Raw genomic sequence first — 24,566 nt, forward strand, 5'->3', positions numbered from 1 at the left:
CGGCGCAGAGCTCCGCGGGGGCGCAGGGGGTACCCTCTGCTCGCCCGCCGCAGCTCCCTGGGACACGCACTCTGGGCGCAGCGGGTGGCGTACACAGCGAGAGGTGAAGGGAGGGGCTGTTGACGGATGGAGGGGAATCACGGATGTTCGCTCCCATTTCCAAGCAGTGTCAGTGTTGCGCAATTGGAAGTGAGGCTCCGAAATTCCACAAAATGAACTCCCTACGTTATCTTCCCCCGAGTCTATCGCCAGACAGGATAAGCCACATTCTTCAATGATTAAAAGCATAATAGATGTATAAAGCTCCAGATAATTTTAACTGTTACCATTCTCTCAATGTACTACCCAGTGCAGAAGGCTGTACTTTGGCTCTGTTCAAGTCTGTAAACATTTTGCATCTGTTAGTCTCATGGAAAAATAAGAACAAAACTGGACCTTAAACATGGGACGGTTAAAAAACACCTAACTAAAGTTTGCCATTGCATTTTTTTTCCAAGCATACATCCATTACATCGTGGTTGTGTCTGAAGCTTTAGACATACAAAGCTACCTGTAAACTGGCAAATTGTAAAGACTTCTATTAAAAAATATATATCTTCAGTCACTTGGGAATTCTTAAAAAATCTCTTCTGCACTGACACAGTCACGCTCATTCTAAATGACATTTTTCATTGTATGGCAACTTAAAAATATCTGTAATAACCACAATCTTCTTTGAAGCTATTTTCTTAATGGGCAGAAAAATTACGATTATTTTGGATAGAAGACTAAGATTCAGAACATAACTAAAGTACGACAGGTTTCCTTTAATGACATACAGATCTAAACCTTATTTACCAGGACTGTGGTATACAGATAAATTACCAATTTTAATCACTATTCATATAAAAAATTTCAGGCACTGTCAGAATACTGAATTTCATAGTCTTACCTTTTGGAACCTTCTACACATCTGCATTAAATGGAGGATTCTGCTTCTGTCTAAATGACTGTGGCCAAAGCCAAGTTTTCGAAATCTGATCAAATCTATGATGAAATTCTGGAGTTTCCCAGGTTGGCATCACATGCTCAAAATGATTTCTGTAGGGATTTGTTTTTTTCCTTTGCCATGGATGAAGGTCAGTAGTTCAGTGGAAAGATGAGCTTGTACAGGTTGCATACGCCCCATTCTGTAAATTAACTGAGGTAAAAATGAGAAAATGTTTACCTGCTCTTATACTACTTAAATTCAAAGTCATTCCTTAACACTCTGCTAACAGAGTTGTTCATGTATATGTGGGCTATTTGGTTTGGTTTTGTTCAAATTTCCATTGGACTGAGGAAGAGAAAAAACCCACACAAGTGATATCCTTGAAATCTCCACATTTATTTAAGGGTAAAAACATGACCATTTCTTTGCCTTAGTCCCTTGACTCCTCTAAATTACTCTTTCTTGATTTGCAAAAGAACTGTATGTTGTTTTTATTTAAAGATAAAACAAAAGCTTCTGACAGGTAAGATTTTTCCATTACCACTTTTAATTGCGTCTCACCCAAAATTTAAGATATTTGTGTGCTTGAGCACACTCCTATTATCTTTCTCTTAAGGAACTCAAAAAGCTGACGGAGGTGACTGAGCTTCCCAAGCCTGTATTATTATCCTCAGAGGGTGTCTGAAGAGCAGGAACCTCTCTCCCCTGGTAGACAGGGCCTAAAAAGACTGAGCACCTAATTTAATTGGTTAAATTATGAGTCTGCAGTTTGGTGTCATGAATATCCCCTTATTGTTTTAAACCACAATACCTCATTTCTCATACTGAGGATGCTGAAATGCTATGACTGTTCTGCAAGTCCTCAAAACTGCATTGAAAATATAAAGCTGATCTTTTACTTCAAAAATTTTCCTTGAGGAAAAAAACCAAACCCAAAAATATTCTGACAAAAAAGTCTCAACAAAAGCTCCCAGTGAGATTGAATTGAAACCCCACAACTTCATAATTCCCTAATCTGAATGATGTGTTTATAGTCTGCTGCCCATGCTGCTGTTCTGACCTCCTGCAAACCTTTGCAGGTAAACACCCTTTAAATTTCTGGGGAGCTTCATTTGTCCTCTGCCACCCTATTCTTTTTCAATGTGGAAGAAAACCCTCCATCCAACATGTGAGGAAACTGTGCTTCAGTGAGACTCGCTTTTACCTACATGAGGAATAATATGCCCCAAAATGCAAAGGTGGATGGGGCTCCACAGTATTTTACTGCAGATCTCTGCCCACAATTATTTGTGGTGTTTGATTTGCAGCTATTTCTAGTTGCAGTGTTTTAAATGAATGACACTCCTGTTCCAGACACAGCATCATAGTACTCTGGCAAAATGCATTGGCTCTGAGGAACAAATAATGCTGGAACACTTACTTCTAGATTTCAGCATTAACTCCTCACTTGCAGAAGTTTATAAACTCAAATCTGCATCTTTCTTCCAGGTGTGCCCAGGGTATTTTATGTGTGGCAGGCAGCACATGCACTTCAGGTTCAGGAACACTTCTTCAAAAAAGGGTTTCTCTTATGGCAGTGTGGTGTGAGCTTTGTCCTGGCTCTGTGGCCCACTCCTCTCTGCTGCTCTCTGGGCGAGGTCTGTATTCTGCAGCTGGAGAGCCAGAGGGTCACGTTGCCTCAAACACCACCACCAGAGCCGCTGGTTATGTCCAGATTTCAAGTCAGTTAATATTCCTTACAGGAATCTTGGTTTTGCTATCAGGCACAGTTTGTAGCACCTCTTGTTAGAGACACCGTATTTAGGATTGAATGAGGACTTAAATTGATTAGATCAAGTTTAACTTTGCCTTACATCCAAAAGCCCTGCATCAAACAAGCTGTTAAATTTGTAAATGCAACTCGCTGTTAGCCTTTGATATTCTTAGCACCGATTTCAAATTAATAAACTGCCCATTTAAAAGCTGTCAGGTCACAAGTTGAGTCTGGCGATGGCAATGGAGATGCCAATATCTGGATTATGGATAAAGACGGTTGCAGAATCGATACCTCCAACAAGAACTAAATTACACATCTCTTTCTTTGATTTAAGCCACCAAAACAGTAGATACCAGCCCGTGGTAGAGTGAAAATGTAAATTCACAAGACACAATCACAAAAAAAAGGATGAATTAAAGTCAGCAAGTCTTGCCAGTGGTTAGGACAGCCACTAATAATACTACTATGGAAGAAGCTGTCAAACTAGATACTATTCTTTGTGTCTCCTGTCTGCCAAGGCCAAGACTTTCCATGATCAGAGACAGAAGTTATTGAAAAATGGAAAGAACACACACAGGAGCAAGATAAAGGGTTAAGAGTTTCCAGGTGTAACTTTAAGGTATTTCATTGCTGTCTTCCAGCATGGCAAAGTCTATCTCAATAGACCCTGTTTGCCTATAGATAAGCCTGTATTTTCCTCATGGCTGAGCTGGAGTCTCAATAGAATACCCTGTTTGTTTGCTTTCCTCAGTGAAATGGTGCCATTCACTTTAGGAATACGTAGCAGTTTTAGGGGTTTTCTTCTTTGAATGTCTACCCCACACATACTATTTTTCATCCAAATAACCAAAACCTTTTTTCAAATATTTCTAACATTTTCAAAATAAACAGCTCTATGGTTTGCAGGCATGAAATCAGCAAGGTTCTCCAAGATGTTTGGTAGGAGTACGGGTTGATTGTTAAGTTTTGTTTCTTTTCCTTCTGTCCACAAACAATATCCACAAATCCATAAGGAATGGGGGATTATCATTTAAGTAGATATACAATATGATGTATATTTAAGCCTAGGGAAAAACAAGCGTGCAGTTGCAAACAGTCCCCATTTTGTAATCATGCCTTTTTATCATGCATCTCTGAACATCCATGCCACCTTGAACCGTCTCCCAAAAGACTAGCCCCATTCTTAAACATCATTAATTTATTACTTCTTGCAACTCAATAGAAACTAAGCAATTAAAACTTTAGATGCATTCTTCAAATCCTACAGGAAGAAATCAGCTTTTGAAAACAATCTGGTAAAGGAATATCAAGGCAAAATCTCAATATTGTCTTGAAACAGAATTAAATGACTGATATACTCTATTTTTTCTAAATATCTTACCCACAGCTGCCACTTACTGTATGGTTTGCAGTTCTAACAGTGTTTAATATTAGATGTTGATATAGCCGAATCCCACTAGTTCTGATGTAATAGGGATACATGCATTACTGCAAGTCTGAAGCACATATTTCGCTTTCCTCTGGGTGTTCATTCTCTCAAAACCAGAGTGCTGAATGCAGCCAAATGTTGCCCATGTAGCTGCAAATGAGCCCTATGTCCACTTTACTGTGAATCCCTGAATTTCCACTGGGAATGAAGTAATAATTCTTTGAGAAATTAAAAAGACTTTTTAGCTGCTAATTTAAAACAGATTATTCTTTTTCGTGTGATTATTATTGTCAAGAACATTAGCATTCCATTGCAGCAAGGTCAGGGAATTTAGAAGAGTATTAGTAAGCCAGCACTGGGTGCTCACAAGTCAGTGTTCATACATTCCCTCAAGTCACGTAATGATAAAAAAAAAAAAAGTTTGCCTCTGAGTATAAAATAAAAAGAAACCCAGTGCAGCCATTAACATGTACTAATTCGCACGGCTGACTTCAGAGCTGTGTATCTCATCTTTCAATCAGGCCTGGATGCCTTTCTGAAACCACAGGAAGACTTGATAGACTTTTTTCAGTAATTGCTTTGTGCAGCTAAGAACTTCCAAGATAGAATGAGCAGCATAGGCTGCTGTCTTTCATGACCATCATGGTCTGTCTGAAACTAAAATTTATTCATTTAGAAATCATGGCTTCATCCAGTGCACTATTTCTCAAGGGAACAACCCCTCTTGACATACTGGGCTTTGAATCAGGCCCTTTCAGAACAACAAATGTTCCTACATTCTAAACAGAGAGAGGGGAATATAAAAGCAGTTCTATAGCAGTTTCACAGCAATTTATTCAAAAAAAAGGTGATTTCAATACAAGAGCAGTTCTATGGTATTCAAACCTTCCTATTGTCGGAACAAGCTGGAGGGCAAAAACTTGAAGAGTCACTGCCAGGCACAACCGGACACGTTAGAAAACAACTAGAAAAATGTAGATGTCAAACAGTTCAAATAACTTCGTCCAAAATAGAGAGGCTTGAGAGACAAAGATTTAAGACAAGGGTTTCATTTGTCTTTGCAGCACCCAAATCTACCACCGTGAATGTTGGAGAAGCCATTTCTCTCTTTTTCGGGGGGCTGGGGGAGATGGGGGAGAAGCAGTGAAGATTTTCTTGCCATTTTCAGAGAATCCCGGCCTGCAAATAAAAAAGGAAGGAAGGAATTGCCCTCTTTTTTTCAACTCAAGTTAATATGTAAGTTGTTCGACTGTTCGACATCCACATCCAATCTAAATCCGACACGCACTCAGGGCTCCAGAGGTGACCCTGCTCTGCGCCCAGGGAGAAGCTGACTATTGCTTCTGACTTCGCTGGAAGCTGGGCTGGGTCCCAGGCTGATGAGGCTCCTTCACTGGCAAGCGGAATGTTTTGAGAGAAATTGCCTCCGGCCTCGACCTTATCGTAGGTTGCTGTTACAGTAAATTCCTGCAAGAAGCTCTTCCTTGCCTGCTTGCCCAAGGCCCTCCATGGCACCTGCAGCTCCCCCGCCCTGGCTGACCAGCACTGGTCAGGAGGCTTCATGCTGCGGAGGCACTGCCATCCTCACCTGCTCTGCCCTCCCAACGCTTCCTACTTGCATGACAGAACTAACCCTACTGCGTGCGTGTGCAGGTGTACATACGTGTATGTGCATGTGTGTGTGTGCACGCATGCTTTTGAGGGTTGCTGCTTTTCCTAATTAGAAATCGTTCTCGAATGTGCTGTCATCACTGAGATTGTTGGCGACACAAAAACCCTGAGGGTGCCTTGATCCCAGTGCAGATGGACAGGGAGGAGTAAGCATGTCTAATTTCACCCTACCTCCAAAGCTGGGGAAACTGAGTGCCACACACTTCACACTAGCGTGCAGGTTAGCAGCATCAGTCACTTGAGCTCTGGGGTTCCAACTCATTCTTCTGCCCAAAGCAGAGCCCTCTCAGTTACTGTTTCAATAACTTACTGAAAACATAGTAAAAACTGATGCCTAGATCACGCCTGCTACATATTACCTCTTGCATCTTCGTCTGTTTGCTGTGAAACCCACACATTGATAAGAATGACTAAATCGAACGCTAGAACCTCTGAGCATCTGAATGCTCAGAATCTCTGCTGACACAGGAGTAATGGACTCAGCATCGGTGCTGAATTCTCAGCCACATTTTTTTGTTCTCAATCCTGGCCTTAAAGGTCACAGTGAGCAGCCACCAATGCCTGTATACCACAAGGAATTAGTGGATGAATCAAACACAATAGTTTTACTATCAGCACATATCCTCTGGTAATAAAAATGCAGTAGCATAGAGATTGCATAAACCAGAGAGAAATTGCTGAAGCTAAACTGACTTGGAGATGCTGAAGAAATTACCTCAGGTATTTTGTTACCTGGACAAAAACAGAATAGGTCCCACAGAGTGTCCGTTTCAACTCAGCAGCCACTTTGAGAAAACAGATGATCAACTGCAGTCCACTCAGAGCTATAAGAATAGAGAGTAAAATGATGTTCCACTCCACTATGTTAGCAGGTTCGGTGCACTGAGACCAAGCAGGGTAATCTGTGAGGTACCTGTTAGAGAAACAGCAACATGAAGTAAAGTAAATGCAGTGGGTGCAATTCAATTTAAATACACATTGTTTTACTTATACTATGTGGAAAAACCATATTGGGCTTTACATGCTTCAGGTTTAGGAGCCAGACTCTTCTGCCATTTTTTCAAATGGCAGAAGCCAAGTTTAAAAAGGGAATTTTCCTTTTATTGATTTAATTTCAGCTTTAGGTTAAGTCCAGGTGACATCAGTACCGTGCAGAGAGCAGGAACCCCCCAATGCTATGATTCTAACCAGTGCACGCAGCCTAAATGGCAAAGCTGAGGTAAGTGTCACTGCATGCAATTTCAAGTTGTTCTAGAGCCATGCTTTGCATCCTTGAGAATGGTAATGTGCACAACTGTGTGTGCCGGCTGTGCCCTTTTAGCTGTGAGACATGCTATAGGCTGGAGTCAGCTGCAAGAATCTTTGTTAGACTCGCTTGCTCAGTCTCAGTTGCTTTTTTCCTAAACATTCATAACTGAAATGCTTTGAGTCAAATCTGGAGTGTATTATTCAGCATCTGGCCTTTTATGTTGGACTCAAACTCTCACTTTTGTATTTCCAAATGGGATGGTAATGCTGGTGATACGTAGCAGAGATTGCAGGATGCACTTCAGTGTTTTAAAATAAAGCTGACTTAAGTCAGAGAAGAACATAGTTTAGGAACTATTCCTGTTGGATGCTGAAGGAACTTGTTTGTGATCCTCTGACAAATGTAATCCTCAGTGCATTCAAATACAGCTGGAAGAGCTTGGCATTATATTACTTGAAATATTCAAGTCTTATAAAACTTTGATCTTTTAAAGGGAGAACGTAAAATCTTGCGAAAGCAGCCTCAGGTTACAGACCTGAACCAAACCTTTCATGCCTCTAGGAGGCTGGGACACAGACAACACTGTCTACCTCGCTTAGGCGTTCTATGAGATGCAGCAGCTCTATGCAAAAACTACCAGTGATCAAACCACAGACTTCATTGAGCTTTAGGAGTTGAAGAGAAACCTACTGAGTTATTAAATATAACAATGCCATCCATAATCTTTGAACCAAAACCTCGAGGAATTTGAGAGAATATCCTGAGAAAGTATCCATCTAGACTCTAATCCTATATTCTTTACTACACATGTGATTGTGATCACCACCAGATAAAGGACACTTAGCTAGATGGACCTCCAGGTCTGATCAGTACAAAGATTCTTACATTTAATCTTTCCTTACAAGGAGGCAAATACCTTTCTTTGAGGATTCTGGTGCTCATTCAAGAAGTTGAAAAACCTCACTCACCAATATAGGTCTTGTGTTCAAGAAACCGTGCCATTTTCTGTAAAACTCAGAGAATTTGTCTGACTATTGTTTTGATGAACTCTTCTTCCAGAAGAGTTACACTGATGTTTCTTACCCTCCAGCAGTGTCTTTGAAGATATAATCCCATCCACCTGATGAATTGCAGAAGGGGCCTTGAATCAACCCCAAGGTAAAAATGATGCAACTGTATCCAGAGAAAGCAACTCCAAGCAGGGCTAGCACAATTGAAATAAAACTCTGAAGTAAAGAAAGGAAAATATTACTGTGTGGGGACAGTGTCCACAGCAAATACAGTCATTCAGCCTGCCTAGCTACTTTCTTGGGGTTGAATTTCACATTTGATTGTCCCAATCTTCAATATTCAGAAAGAAAAATACCAGGTAAAGAATAGTAAGCATACACATACAAAATAAAGACTAAGACAGAGTTTAAGACAGTTTCACAACTCTCAGTTAAATACTGTTCGGGGATTTTGTTTTTTTAAAACTTGCATTTTTGCAAAATTGTTTCCCAAAATGCTAGAGGAACACAACCACGCATTATACACGTTTGCATGCCAGAGTGTATTTTGAGTTGTTACTGGAAAAAAATAACTTCCAAATAATACAAGCAAGGGGATGAAGCTATTTAGTTGGGGCACTTCATTGAAACTCTCAGGCCTCTACGTTCTTGTTTTATTTTACAAGGACTTTTTGTTTGTTTATTTTTCTTTCGTCCTGCTTATGCATCAGAAGGAAGGAGCTACACTTTCTGTGACCTCTCAACCCGACTTAGAATCCTCCTCTGTGAAATGAAGCAGAAACAGAGCAGTGGAGAGGGCAGAAGGACGTGCTGGAAACATGGGGGCAGGAAGGCTCAGAACAAATGCTAAAGAGATGCACAAAAATAGAACACAGACTCACCCTGTAGGTTTTGTTACAGCTCTCACTCTGGCAGCACCGATAGAAGACGCTACACTCCAGTGTTATTAGAATTACTGCCAACAGAAGAATCTATAAGGGGACATTATAAGGTCAGTGAAATGACTGCAGATATTAAGCCAAAGTCTCCTTCACCTATGGAAGGTAGGGACTGCATCTATTATACTCTGCTGAGATTTTAAAGCTGCTCAGTAGAAAAGCACAATTATTCAAGGCGCACCATGAAACCAGACTGTTTTTATTAGGCTGTCACTGTACTTATTTCTTGTACTTGAAAGACAAGAGTACAGTGTCTCCTATCACAGCAAAGTGTTACTAGCATAGACACAGCTATACCAGTGAAACTGAAAGAATAAAACCAAGCTCACAAGTAAAAGAATCAATACCAATGAAAGGAAGGATATTTTATTGATACAACCACATCAGTTCAACAGCTTCTTGCTGACACAGTTACACGGGTCAGGTATTACCTTCCTTATCAACGCAGTTATGCTAGAAAAAGTCAATAGTACAAGCTTTTCGTTAAATTCACCTGGACTTTCATTTGCTTTCTCTGTCAAGCATCCATACTGTTTTTCTCGGACTATTGGACTATCTAAGCCTGATACTAGAATCATTTCAACAAATAAGATTTGGACTCCAGAACCACAAACTGCTACTCAGGGAGGCACTGGTTTGAAAGGGGAAATACAAAAAGGGAATGTTTCCGAGTCACAGCACTATCCTCTCACATGCTGCTGCCCTGTTTGTAACAGGATAATAGATAAGTTTTTAATAAATTGGTAATGAGCCTAAGCCTAAAAATGCTTCAAAAGATGAATGTCACTGTTGCAGCTAAGTTTTCCCCAAATTTTCAACTATGCTTTTCTGTTCAAATTCTCTGCCTGATAGTTTTTTCCTCCTCTAGAAAAGATAAGGTTTTTCTTCCCCTTCAGGAAGAATGCACAATTTCAAAAGAATGTCTCATGTTATAATAACACTCCCAGTTCAGCACCTTCATAAAAACACCTTACTTATGCAGATGAGACCTTTTTAAATGCTGATTGTGTGCATGCACTTTTATTACATAACTGCTTTCTGTCCCTGAGGCTATAGTTCTTTATGAACATAGCAAACAGTATGAGCAGTGGGCAACTCTGTGTTAGTTATTACTGCAGATGAGCATATTACAAATGTAATGGAGAAAATCCTACTATGCCAATCACAGCGAGACAATCTTCTGTATTTAGCCTAACAACAGTGGCACTTGATGCATTGTGAACTGTATCCAGTCCTCTAAATGCTGGACTGCATACAACTCTTAAAAACATCTGAACAGTTATGAGAAGCTTTTTTAGTTTTTGTTTCATTCTGTTTTGGTAAAAGAGCTCTCACTCAATCTCCATAGAGGTTTAAATCAACATAGTGCCTGCCTTCATAATACAAGCGTAAAATACACATAAACAAAAAGCCAGCAGAGAAAAACCAATCAACCCTGGAAAAACTTACATGAAATTAAATAGTATACATAGCATGTCATTCAGTATAGTCACTTTTTTTTCAGTTTGATCAAGTTTTTCTGCCTGCAGCGTTTTTGCCAAAGTAATCCATATTCTCTGTAAAAGCACAATTACATTGCTGCACAGTAACCCAGTGTTACTTGCAGTACAGTGCAATTCATTAAAAGTCCATAGAATCAACACTTACCATCACACCTGAGAAACAGATCCCTTCAAAATACCACACGTAGCTGGGAAGCTGGTAACTGGCAGCATGCAAAGCTTTCCCATTAGGGAAGTATAATAGGATGTTAACAACAATACTCCAAAGTGCAAGAGGTATCAGCAGACAACTCAAACAGCTTCCACATGTCTCTAAAGCCATCTCTCAAGAACTTTAGAAGTTTTGCTCTCCCAAGCTAACAAAAGACTACAAGGTTTTAAATATGAAAAGCGTTTTGACCTCCTCAGTTTGATTCAGTCATTTCATATTCACAGGAACTGGGTGACTGGGGTATGATTCCAGAGATAGCGAAGTGCTTAACAGTTAGGAGAACAATAGATGAATATCGCTGTCTAAACTCATTGTCCTTTCTAAGCATATGTCTTGAAGTGGCAGTTTCCCTTCTAAAAGATCCTCCTTTGTATCTTCCAAATGAAATGTGTCTAGAAGTCAGACTCAGGAAGGAACTTCAAAAATCTCATTTCCTAGTAACTGCTTAGAAACGCACTCCTCCCAAGAACACGGATTACAATGCAGATATTCTGCGACATGAGGCAGGTTGCTCAGCCTTAGTACAGCTCAAAATTTTCTTCTACCTTACATGGGGAAAGAGGCTGTCAGATGATAATATGTCCAGTCTCTGTACAGAAGGCCACACGTTGCCTCACAGTACAAAGAATTAATACCAGAGCTTGGCAGATACGGCCCTAAGGGTGAACCAAGCTGCTAGCTTGGGGCAGCCTCACAAAACTACCGAACTGAGTCTTAGCCACTCTGCAGAGAGTACAGAAGCCCAAATAACACTAGTTAGAAACTGCCAGGCAGACTTATTGTCACACTTCAATTAATTACTCTTTTCCACAGCATTATGCAGCTGAACTGTTTCATGAATGAAATCCTGCCATTTCTCCAGTTGTTTTGCCCTGTGCTTACAGCTGAGTAGGCATAGCTACAGACCTGACCTAAGTACACGTGACTTCTTGTACAGGACAAAAGGTCTGGCTGTTTTTTGGAATGCCTGCTGTTTTGCACTGTGTGAAGCCAAAGCCAGGCAGTTTCCCCATTTTCATGTCATCATTCCCTAAGCAACTAAACATCCATTCCAGTAACACAGAGCCAGAGCTGCTTGAATGCTCACAGCACGATCCAAGTCTTCTTTCCATGCCCCTGTGAGTCATCAGAAAAGCAACTCAAGAACGAGCTTAGGGTTTACTCAATAGGAAAGTCATACTCAGAGAACAAAAAATTGGGACTCTATCAAAAGCGAAAAGGCTGATTTTAGAAGCAATGATGTCACGGCATATTTTCCTTCTGTTTCCTCATGAGCTGTTTTAGGCTCTGCACATGTGAGGCTTCTCTCATGATCTCATAAAAGCTGTTTGGGTTGCATGCTGCAACTAATTTCTTCCTACTGCTTTGAATGAGATCACCCAAAGAAATGGGCATGGTGGTACTCATACAATGACACCATTTTTCTATCCGTTTGCTACTGTGACTCTCCCCTGTTTCCCTCCCCTTCTTTTTCTAGGAGGTTTCATTTTGAAGTCCTCAGACTTTACTCTGAGGATCTTCCTGTATTTCCTGTTTTACTCCCTAATCACTACAGACACCTTTTTCAGGCCTCCCTCTGATCAAAATTAGTAGCAAACCTCCAGGCAGGAGGCTCCATACAGGCTCACAGGCATGGACAGACCTCCCATCATCAACACTGTGCCTTACAGATCAGAGAAAACAGCTGAACTAAAAGCAGGTACATCACATCCCCAGGACTGATTTTTTACTACAAAACTCAGAGATCATGAAATCTTTTTTTCTAAAAGCAAAGCCCAAAATTACTAGCAAGCAGCTCAGTTTTAGTCCGATTTGCTGCTTCTTCCCAGAGTAATCTGTTCTGACCAGAAGAAACTTCCTTGGAAAGCGACACTTGAAACAGCATTCATTCTGCACTACAGCAGTCTGCATCGTGACTTACTTTGTACTTAAACTGAGCTCTGCAAATACCAAATCAAGGTATGTTTTTTTGCTGGCACACTATACTGCTAGAACGGGAAGCAATTATTTTATGCTAAGTATTAAGCAAACGTGGCAATCTGTTTCTCAAATACCTTGCCAAGTGTTGCAAGAACTGCTTTCCTGTTGCTGTCAATATCCATCAGTTGATGCCAAGCCCATTACCAAAAAGCCATGTTTACTCTGGATGAATGACTTCTCTGCTAACTGAAATGAATTTAACCTAAACCAACCACTTCTCCACGATGTAACTGATAAAACTCCCAAAACAGTCTTATGCATCAGGCAACAAAGGAATTCAGCGGGCCTTTTTCTAAATGACAACATAAACAGTGAGTAGTAATGCTGTGCATTAGTGCTACATGGGTCTGAGCTGAAGTTTTAATTCTAAACTCTAGCCTAATCATTCTGTCCATTGGAATTTCTAAATTGTTTCAGTTCTTTAATTAGTTGTGTGTACCAGAAAGACAAGTAACAATTATGCAAGCATAAAGGCAAAAATCTATAAATTGCATGGGAATTATATCCTGTTCCATCGAGAACCTCTTTTCCTCCTCCTCTCACTCTACGCTTAATTTAAACTTGCAGATCCTTTTTCAAACAGTGCTTCTTCACATACAAAGATACCATACTGCACAGCAGCAAGGAATTTTATGTGTGTATACACATGTGCACACGCATATTCTCCTCCCTCCCATAGCAGGGCAAGAAAGGGATAAACACAACAAGCAGAAATGGTATTAAAGACTGCCCTCAGCTATGTATTTATGTATGAATAAACGGTATGCAATTGTTGGTGTTCAGATTTACTTTACATTGTGATAAAACATTCACTGTAATATGCGACAAGCCACACTTTGGAGGTTCTTGCACAGCATCTTAGAATCCTGCCTCCAGGCTGTTTACTGGTAAAGTCAAATATTTCAGATTAATCTATCACTGCCGACCTGAATTTGCACTATATTTTCTGAACACTGCTACGCTTGGGGGTCTGCTGAGTGAGGTAGAAAACAGGACCCAGACCCACATTTTGTTTTGTCTGAAGACTCTGACTAAGCAGTCAGGAGGCAAGCCCCCCTTGGGAGATCAGCAGAAGGGACACAGAGCTGTGGCTCAGCTGCACAGGAACCTCCCTCTGGTCCTTGGAGGAGCCACCAGCAATGAACCGCTAGCCCAGACCCAGGAATAAGACTCCATGTACACAGTTGTATCTGCCACAGAGCTGTCGTTGAACCATCATATCCTTGTTGACGCACAATTGCCTGGCTCGCCTAAGTGATCTAAACCAAACAGTGAAGCAGTTCCAACTCTGACAGAGCCTGCTGGAGAAGAAAAGTAGTTATAACCCGTCTGTTTTATATCCATGTTTTCATGCCACCACTGTCCTTTACTCCAAGACCAGGAAAGCAGTGTTTCAGCATGGGCAGGGAAAGAATCACTGACACCTGCTGGATATTTTTAATATAAATCTTTATTTGTGAAATACAGGAGAAGTTCAGAAAACATCCTGAAAAGGTGAAGTGTGTGTATCTGCCCTCAATCATCCACATTTTACTGCTGCTTTAGTTTTGCTCCAGTGAGTATTCATTTATATCCAGGCCAGACTAGATTGGGTTTGTGTTCTTTCCAACATCAGAATGAAATTGCAGCTTTATTGGGAAAGCAGCATAAAGTACAGAGCTGTTGTGTCAATAGAAAGAAAGGCGGGGGGGAAGCATCTTTAGTGACGTGTTCAGGCAGTTGCCCGTGCTAAGGTGAAATGAACCAAAGAAATTTCAGGATACATTTTGCCTTTAGATACAGGCAGGTTAGTGGAAGACCTGCATGTGACTCCAACAACAAAGGCTGGCACCAAGTCAGTTAAATTGATGGCAACATCACAGTTTGACAACAAGCAATGTGCATTTTAGTATGCATGGAATATAAAAAAACCCAAACAACAAACCCACAGAATACTCAATACACCACACACATGCACCGACGTCAATGCATTATCAAGTTTCTAGCAAACGTAAGTCTGTGGGGGAACAAAAAGAAAGAAACATATTAAGGGGAAGAATGCTAATATTGTATCCAACTATAAGAGCTAAAATTAACCTGACCACATTTATACAACCATAGCATGGCTCTTTTATACTGCAGTTGCAGCATGGAAGACAGCAGTGAGAAGACAGTAATAGCTTTGAAAGAGCCCCAACGTTCAACTATGTCAATTAAAAATGTGAAACACATTCTTAGGCACAATGTGTGTGTGATATAAATCATACCTGGTTCATACCTTAAGCCACTGCAATTCCAAGACTACCACTACGATACTTTTTTAACAACATGCTCAAACTTTTTAATAAGACTCTAAAGAGGTTTGGAGGAAATTCCCCTTCCTCACTCAAAAAAAACCCCACCTTCAAAAAACCCTTCAGATCTGTCTGCAGGTTTTGTTAGCTACGTGCAATTTAATTCCTTCTCTTGTCCTACTTTTACTAAGCAAGGCCAGGATGCTGCAGTTTTCATTACATACAGCATATTCTCAGTAGTCTGTCAGCTGCTGTGAGCAAAATACAAGGCTAAAGCAATATAGTTCGAACAAGCAGCCTACCACAAAACTGCACCACGCTATGCAACAATGGTTTAGGCTATGGCAAAGACCACCACCAGGAGATTTGTGTTTCTGTTATATCACCTATATAATGCTGATGACTGCATGTGCCATAGGAGGGAAAAAAGCCGTCCAGCTCCTATGCAGACTAACTTCCCTGTGACAGCTGTGTAATCAGTTGAAAGCATGTGGTCAAATGCTACATGAAAATGCTGAACAGAACAGGGCTATAAAAAAGTTGTACACTGAATTGTTGCTTAAGAATACCTAAAAAACAGCTGCTGAGTAAGACTCCACAGTAGCATCGGTAACAGTAGTGTTTCGTGTTCATCTGAGAAGCATGGTTATAACTACAAATGGCTTACCTCCTCATGACTGCAGCACAACCCACGAAGTCCTCCAAGAATGCCATTGATGATCTGTATGAAGCACAGAATGAACTCTATTCCTCCCAAGGCAAGGAGGATGGAAAAGAGGGTGACGTTCCACTGCACGATGTTTTGAGGTTCTTGACATTCAGACCATTTGTTGTACTCAAACAAGTACCTGTATGCAGCAATTAAAAGCATATTAACGTTGTAACAGAGTGGGATGCTTAACCATACACTAGAAGCACATTACGTCTAGGCTGTAACTGCATCGAGGATAATCACTCTAAGTGGGAATAGAAAATGCAATGGTTTATTCCATGCAAAGTTTGCTCTGTTTAAGAACGTGTTGAACTATCAACCATACATTTTTATTAAGTCTTAATTTCTTTTAAAAAAATATCTAAGCTATAAAGGCAGAATCTTCTATTACTGATTAAAGCGAGACAGAAACTCAAGAAAGCTGAAAGAGCAAAGCTATTTCTCAAAACAACCACAGAGCTTTTCAGGACTGGGCCTTTATTCTAAAGACAGCAATTACTGATTTGAAGCAAATGGGTCACTTCCTCTCTGTGCTGCTGTCTTTGGGCCCTCATATGCCTACTCTGGAAGAGTCAAAGACAGAACAAATTTAGAGGGGTACTGCAGTATTCCAGCTGCTACTCCTCACCCACATCTTCAGAACATCAGCACTGATGAGCCTTCAGCAAGGACTTAACTCAGTTCTTCTATATTCAGTCATAGGGGGAGGAGGAATGCCCCCTCTTGGGAGAAATGCAACTGAAATGTAAAATTCAAACTCTTTGCTGCAAAGGATCTTTATGTGGCTTCTTAGTACTCAAACTGTCTCTAGTCTGGCATCAGCCCTAAACTGTTACTAGAAACAGCCTCGAGGTTGCCAACCATACAGACACTGTAAAAGCATGTCATGAGCCAAACCAAATCCTCTTCCAACCTACAGGATTTGTGGGGATTAATGGGGAATAGCATGCAACTCAGCTACATAGGCTTGGTTTGCTGGAGAACCCTAATTAGGGATAATTAAGAGCTTCTGGCCTTCCCCGCCCTGCAATGTACAAAGATTCTTATAAACCTTTTCTAGTTTCATTTACAAAGGTTCTATGCCATTGTCACTAATGAAGGTATTATGCCAGTTTACACTGATGCAAAGCAACTTCAGAAGCAAGCCTCACAAAACAGATTCTTACACAAATGATGACAAATTTCGTAACAACTGCTATTCATAGTTTGTAAACCCCTCAAAGTCCTAAAACTTTATACTTTGTTAGAGATGTTCATGGACGTGAACAGTATGGGGTATGTAGATATTATTACATATATATGTCCAGATCCCTTTTTGTAGGGCAGAGGATTTATATTGCTTTGGTTTTAAACTATAGCAATGTGGGTAACTGACGCCATCTGTTTGGTTCTTAGTGAGTGAGAAGCATAAACTTATGAATGGATCTTGGTATATGGTTACTGGATATTGCTGAAAGGTACTGGAATAAAGACCATGGGTACATGGGGGAAGATACATCATCCTCATGAACAGAACTTACCCTCCAGAGGATTCAGTGAAAGGATAGATCCAGTTTCTTTCTAGGTGAGTAAAACAATATGGTCCATGAGACAAGCCCAGTGCTGAAATGATTATACAGTATCCAGAACCAAAGATCCCAACAAAGGCTGCCAGAACTGAGGACAGCATCTGCACAGCAAACAGAGACATAAGTTTCAACACAGCCATCATCTTGTCTTTGGGATTATCTGGGACTGGAGCGTAAAGGCTCACTTACCGCACAGCTTTTCCCACAGTCCTCACGGCCAAAGCACCCACAGCAGTCATCATTGTGAAGCCGAATGAATACTGCAGCTGGAATGAGTACCTAGGTGCGGAGCAAACAAACCACACTGTTCTATTTTGTTGCACAGACAGGGCAGATAAAACACAGTCCTCACACTGCATTCATTTATATTGCTTCTTGGCAGGGGGCAGCCTGTTAGATTATTCAGTTTTACTCCTACAACACAGTAGGCATCTCGCTACTGGTATCAGTAGCACCAACACCAGGACAGGTATATTTCTGTTTCTGCTTTGTGTATACACAGCATTTAAGTGCATAAAGAGCCTGTCAATGAAGAGCTTGCTGTGGTATTGCTGCCATTTAAAGTACTTCAACTTGAAAAGTTTTTGTTCACATTAAAGGCTGTATCCTGCAAAAAAATGCATTCACTTTCTGCCAAACGAGGGCTACAAGATAAGTCTCTCATAGTTACTTTGTTAAAAAAAAAACTACTACCAAAATATTAGTTATTGAAGAGTAGTCATCACTGCCTGTGCGACAAACCAGTCTGACTAGAGTAGAAAGTCTAGGAATATTTTGCCCAATTCAGGCAGACATCTCATGACAGACATCTAGGTTTTTCTAGGTTTTCACAACCAGTTCCAGTGACAGAAATGCAAAGTAACAAAGCAGAAGCTATCTGTAAGAAACATAAATCATCCATACTCCAGAACTTTTAGCATAAAATCAAGAAGGAGCAGAGTTGGTTAAACAGATTATCCTCCCCAACAGCGCTAACAGGACTTAATAATAGTTTGCACTTATAAAGACTCTACACCCATGGGTACCTTGGAAAACCATAAAGAAAGAGCAAAGTGTTATCTGCAAACTGCACAGATTTACTTAACAAGACACGAAAATAAAAACTATCCAGTTGAACAGTCACATACTTGTCAGCCCTTACTCAACCCTTACTACTCAGCCCTTACTATTGCTGAGCCCCAACGCTGCAGGTCCAGAAGAGGCTGTACAAGTGTGTTCCAGGAACAGTTCTATTGATTTCACGTGTATTATTCTGTGTCTAAATCCCAGTCTTCGCAAATCCCAGTCTAGGTTCCAATGGGGCTGTAACACAGCTGTAAGCACCTCTCATAATACGGAGGGCCTTATCATGCAATTGTTTTCAACCTGTGATTTACAAACACCTTGAGATCTGTAGCCTATTTCTAAGAGGACTTTTAAAAGCAAATGAAAAAGGAAGCCTGAAGTCAGGGAACTTAAATATGCTACAATGTGATCCACAAAATTGAAAAGGTAGAAAATAATAGCTTCAGATTAACAATGTCCTACAATGAACACACTCAATTCTTCATCCTTTGCTGTTACTTGAATGCAAAGCTTTGATAAGGACAGAGGAATCTGCCACTCGATTCCTCTGAATAAAGAGCTAAGGCAGAGGAATAACTGTCAACATCTTGGATAACAGAAATTAAGGAATTGTAACTAAATGCTAGTTATCTAGGGACATTTAAAAGGAGAATGGTTCAATAATATAACAAAAATGTAAGATCTAACCCTTTACGCAAACTGTGACCTGCTGAGAGGCTTGGTTCCAGTTTTGCATTTGATTCTGTGACCTAGACCCTATGATTTTCTCAGCTCTAAAGTAACATAATCTTGCAGATAAGATAACCAATAGTAACTAATAATACCTATGGGGTAATATAGCTAATTTCTTTTGATACAACTCCAGAGAATCCTGGATGATGAGATATTCGATCAATAAATTAATGTAATTGGTAAAGAAACAGTAATACCAAGTAGCTCCAAAATAAACTCGAAAGAAACCACTAGCTCATTACTTACCAAAAAGCCACCACCTAGAATGCCATGAAGGCACTCCACGTATTTGCCGAGATGATGCTCTGAAGCAAATCTTGTTTCGCCATTGGGAAAATAAAGTAAGATGTTGGCCACGATGCTGAGCAAGGCAAGGATGAGCAACTTATAACCAATACATCTAGCACACCTTCCAAAACACATGTCCTCAGCTTTACAAATCCTTCTTTCACTAGTCCAATCCAACCTCTCTCATACCTGTCCACACCTAAAAGAAGATCAGCCTTTATTTTCACCTCCTTAAATACTCAGGGTTACCTAGCTACCTGGATGACATTTACACCTCTTCATAACTACCATTCCCAATTGCAGAGTGAGGAAACAGGGATGGCAGAATGCCACCACCCTTTTTAAATGCAATAATTGTTGTCAAACCAAATGCAATCAAGGAAACATTGAATACTAGGTAACTTCACTCTAATATATGATGCTTGAAATGATCACCAGTGAACACGATTAGACATGAACAACAGGCTTAAACCACAACACAAGTTCTGTTAGGAACTGAAGGAAAAAGATTTTGTTTTCTTTGTTAGAAGCAGCTTTGACTTTTAGGTTTATAGACTGATTCAGAACAACCCGAAGCCAAGGAAAGACTCAGCTGACTTCAACAGTATTGAGTCAGAGTTTTGGGTATAAATAGAGTAAGGTCTACAGCAATGAGGAGTATGCAGAGCAACCTCTTCACTTTGCTATCCTGTTGATGGAATAAGAGCAAACCTCATCAGGAGGTTGGAAAACAAATTAAATGGACAGGTAGGCTTCTAAGGAGTGTCCATGTTCTCGCCATTATAAGATGAGCTGAATTTAGATTAACAGCCATTTGTTAAAGCTAAACCAAGCAAGCACTGGTGAAAAATACTGCTTCAGAAAGAGGATTATAACATACAGTCCTTGCACTGAAATTTCACGTATAGGAACACAAAAAAGAAAACCCCCGAAACAGAGAGAAATGTATTATATCAGGGGTTTCCAGACTGTCACATGTACCAGTAACATTAATTTGCATAGTACATGGAGATGCAAAGTGACCTGGAAAAATTAAGGTCTAGCCTTCTCTCTTTTCCCTCATGCAGACTTTGCTAAAATAGCCAAAAGCTTCCTTCTTCACATACATAGAGCTCAACACAGAGGCATGAGCTGCCATGCCCACTACTGTCACGTGATAGAAGATAACCAAGAAATGCACAGGTCCAGACTAGATTTGGGAGGTGCTGCTGCTGCCATCATCATAATACAATGTAATTCTCATTGCAAAAACAGTAGCTAGACAAACTGAGTTTGGGAATGTACAGGATATTAGAAGACCGTAGTGATAGTTTCAATTATTTAGGGGGAAAAATACTTAGGGTTTTTTGGTTTTGGGTGTGTGTGCGTGTGTATCTTTTTTTTTTTAAACACCTAAATAACACTGTAAACAGAAGTCCATATCAAAATCCATGGTGTTCTTGCAAGTGGTGTGAGCAACACTTAAGCTGAGAGAGAGCGCACAAAAAGAAAAGGGAAGGAGGGGGAAGAGAGCGGTCTTGTGCAGATGTGGTTTTGTGATGTAAGTTCTCCGGGTATTGTAGCTGTTGACCTTGGAGACTTCCTTCATTATGAGAAATATCCTCCAATTGTAGAAACATAGGCTTACCATTATTGTGCACTTCACCTCTGATGACTAAAACAAGCATAAACATCATCCTGCCAGCTTCCTCTGCAGAAGGAGATGGCTACTCAACTGAAAACTCCCTTTATTGTGTTATGCTAAAAAAACCAAACCACTCCTCCCCCTCAAACACCACCTAACACCCTCCCCCCCCCCCCACCACCACACCACACATGGCCACCGGGAAGTAGATTTAAAATCTGTTCTATTTATAACCTGCAAAATTGTTTTCTAAACACTTGATTTGAAATAAAATTTCACATAATCAAGGACTTCCTGAGTTTAAAATCAATTCTGTATGTATCAAGCATGCGGGACATCGCATGGGCATTGCAGTCTGCAGTTACTACCAAAAAAACCCCCAAACAATACAGTAGTAGCTCAGATCACTCTCCTATATAATCATATAGCTTACAACAATCTTGAGCTTGTTTATTTCTCATGCCTAATTTTACTGCTTGGCAAAGCGAGCAGTGGTGGATTTTTGGAATGCATGGGCACATCCAGTTTTAAATGATGAAACTGACCCACACGCAAGCAGTAGCCAAACACGAGCTTCTCATCAACCTGAGGAACAGCAGGGCCCAAACTGCAGCTTGTGACATGCTCCAGCACCATGAGACAGCAGAGTTTACACTAGTGTAAACAATACCAGAATCGGGTTTTGAGTCTTTTATACACGAACCACAGTGTTTCCACTTAAAGAGGTAAGATAATGGCTTACTCGCTCACAGGTGCTTCCCCACCACCCGTGGGAAACTCCACTATTTCTCTCTCACAGGACTATTCCTGTAGCTCTGATACCTGTCCTGGACAAAGAACAGGTGTTAGGAGGCAATCAATTCCCAAGTGTTATGAGGGACAATAAAAGTCTAATTCTAGTCTAAAGCTTAACTTTAGACTATAGGTCTAAGTCCTCAGCTCTGGCTGAGAAGCTCTCTGCAGTGTGGTACAGGAAGGACAAGACAATCCTCCCTAAACTGAATGTTGCTTTTTTTTTTTTTGTAACTGTTTTAGCACCTAAAGAGGTTCTCATTCCTTATAACCAAAGGATAAAACATTTGCAATAAACATTTCTGCCATCAGTGTTTTCTGAGCAAATATAAGCAACCTCCTGATTTAAATTAAAGATGCCAGAAAGACGGAAAGAAAGACATCGCTCTACTGAAAAGCATAGCATCGTTTCTTCCCAATAGTTTCTTCTAACGCTCCAAATGGTCAGTCCTACTGCTTTACGCTGCCTTACAGCCACCCCTAGACGTGGTTTGCTAAAAGACACAATAGTGATCGAGACACAGCTGAAACAGACACATGACAAATGTCTTCCAACTACCTTGAAAACAATCTAAAGAAAAAAAAAAAGCCTTGAAGCAAATAAAAATTTTTTACGTTATAAAAAAAATGGTCAGGTGCGAATCAAGGGGGCTTTACTAATATCACTGCCATTTGGACACCCTACGCTGCAACTTCTACCAGAGAGTTTCTCATTATAATTTTTCTCGCAAAACTTCGGGTCCCACCCATCATCAGCAAAATGTTAATGGGAGGGAAGTACCTCTTGTGGAAGCACTGGCAGGGTGTGGTAACTGCATGACATCTGTAGATGAGACACAGCCTGGGAAATAATAGCATGGGCTGCACAGATGCTTTTGGAAAGACTGGGCAACACAATGCATGTGTATCGACACAGGTTATGAACTCACACTTGTATTCCTTTATAAGCTTTTCTAATTTGTTCTTCTCTTACTGTTTAGTAGGTTACTGCTCACAGAGGCAAATACTAGCTCAGAGAACTGTATGATGAACATGCAGTCACCTGTTAGCTAAACTAAGGGAAGCCTCTTGGCCAGCTGTTCAGATAGAGCTCCCAGTGACCTTAGGAACACCCATGACTTCCCTTTAATCAAATGGAGAAACACCCATCCATGCTACCATCCATTTCTCAATGTCCAAGTGATGCATTGCTCATGTTTTCCAGCCACCATCCACACAAACACTATGCTGTAGCTATAATTGTCCTCAGGCACGCCACCTCACAAGTGCATGTCAACCAGCAAACTCCACCTGGACAGTCACGAGGGGAAACTGCTCCCCTGAAGTCCTTGTGTCTACGGTCTCCTGGCTACAGCCAGAAGAAAGTTTCCAGATTACCTTTATTAATTACATGACCGCCTGGGATGAACTAATGAGCTACTTCTGAGGAAGAGCAACCACCTGTTGCCATGAGACAGGTCACTGAACATAAAACCAATCACTCCTGACATGCACAGGCATATGCCCGCTTGCTATCTCTGCCATCACTTTGAGACAGAAAACTGATCTGAACTGTAGAAGTCAGCTTGAAGCAAGCGCTCACACTTTTATGCAACCACACGCATTGACACATATAGAGAAGATTTAATTTATTAGTAATAATGCTGACCTAAGAAGGAGTCAGCAATGATGCAACAAAAGTAGTTCTGATACTTAACCAACCAGCTTGGAGATTCAAAAGCTTACAATCAGGGCAGAGCTACCACTAAGTGAGCGTATAGAAATTCCTCTCTCTAAAGAAGAGCCCATAAACCTTACTTAAGAACAACTATTACTGACCCTAGACTTGCAACGCTTCTGTAACATCATTCCACAATCAATCAAATAAACCACTTCAAAAAACTGTTTTCTGGTGACATATAAAAACCACGACGTAGCCTGCATTCATCACTTCTTGCAACAATGTTATTATGGTAAAAGTAGGACATAAGAAAAATTCTATTTCTATTTCTGCCACAGCCTGTGGGTGAAACCTTGGCCATGCAAAATGACCAACAAAAGTTTGTTTCCCTTGGACTGTAGTATTTACACACAGGTTTGCATTCTATATTTCTAGTCTATCCCTAAAATTGTGACATTCTTGCAAAAGTTAAACTGTTTGCAAGCCTGTGTTAGCTCTCATCTTCCATCGGCAGGGACTATCAACAGGTATACTAAACTAAAAAATACGTGTGACATCTAAGGAAAGCATAAAAACAGAGACTGAAGTGGCTATAGACTCCAAGTGCTTGGAAGACAAAGAGCTCCAACATTTCCACCAGCTCCCTCTAGTGATAGTCAGGCTGTGACCAAACAGGCTTTGTTGTGCCCACTCATGGGCCACCAGCTCCAAACTCCAACATATTTAGTAGCACCTTTAAAAAGAATAAGCAAAGTTCTACATGAGGCAGAGTGTATATAACGCAACATGTCTTACAAAAGATTTTCTGACACCTCATAGGAAGACTGCTGTTTTGCACATAAGCTGCCTTTGTGGAAATTATTTTAAATTCAATTTCAGAGGCCTGATTATTTTTCCTTGTAGAAGTTTAATGCAGACACCTTGATGATAGCAAAGTCACGGGCTTGTCAATAACCGGAAACAGAGGCTGAAGAAGCAGAAGTTTGCTCACGTGTCCTATATTGTCCTATTCTTGAACCTCTATGTTCCAATGAAAACAACACACCTCTAGACTCTACAGGAAAGGCACGTGCTCATGTGTGACACAACAAGAGCTGTAGAAGAAAAAGTCCTTAAGAGCATCACAAAGGGAAGGA

The 24,566-nt window shown here is 40.6% G+C and overlaps 2 protein-coding genes across 2 annotated transcripts; both read right to left on the reverse strand.

The window, feature by feature from the left end:
• Nucleotides 1-6,558: 6,558 nt before the first annotated feature.
• TM4SF18 (transmembrane 4 L six family member 18) lies at nt 6,559-11,061 on the reverse strand (the record flags this gene model as incomplete). Its single annotated transcript, XM_009572608.1, has 4 exons — nt 10,671-11,061; nt 8,967-9,056; nt 8,159-8,301; nt 6,559-6,739 (listed from the first exon to the last, which is right to left on the reverse strand). Coding segments are annotated over exons 1-4 (591 nt in total), but the record flags the coding sequence as incomplete, so codon positions are not given.
• A 3,636-nt stretch (nt 11,062-14,697) lies between these two features.
• TM4SF1 (transmembrane 4 L six family member 1) lies at nt 14,698-19,548 on the reverse strand. Its single transcript, XM_009572609.1, has 5 exons — nt 19,313-19,548; nt 17,459-17,548; nt 17,222-17,370; nt 15,657-15,837; nt 14,698-14,712 (listed from the first exon to the last, which is right to left on the reverse strand). The coding sequence occupies exons 1-5, from the start codon at nt 19,487-19,489 to the stop codon at nt 14,698-14,700; spliced, it is 612 nt and encodes a 203-aa protein (XP_009570904.1). The 5' UTR covers nt 19,490-19,548.
• Nucleotides 19,549-24,566: the final 5,018 nt, after the last annotated feature.

Source organism: Fulmarus glacialis, unplaced genomic scaffold (genome assembly GCF_000690835.1).
Source record: "Fulmarus glacialis isolate BGI_N327 unplaced genomic scaffold, ASM69083v1 scaffold26112, whole genome shotgun sequence".
Classification (NCBI taxonomy): domain Eukaryota; kingdom Metazoa; phylum Chordata; class Aves; order Procellariiformes; family Procellariidae; genus Fulmarus; species Fulmarus glacialis.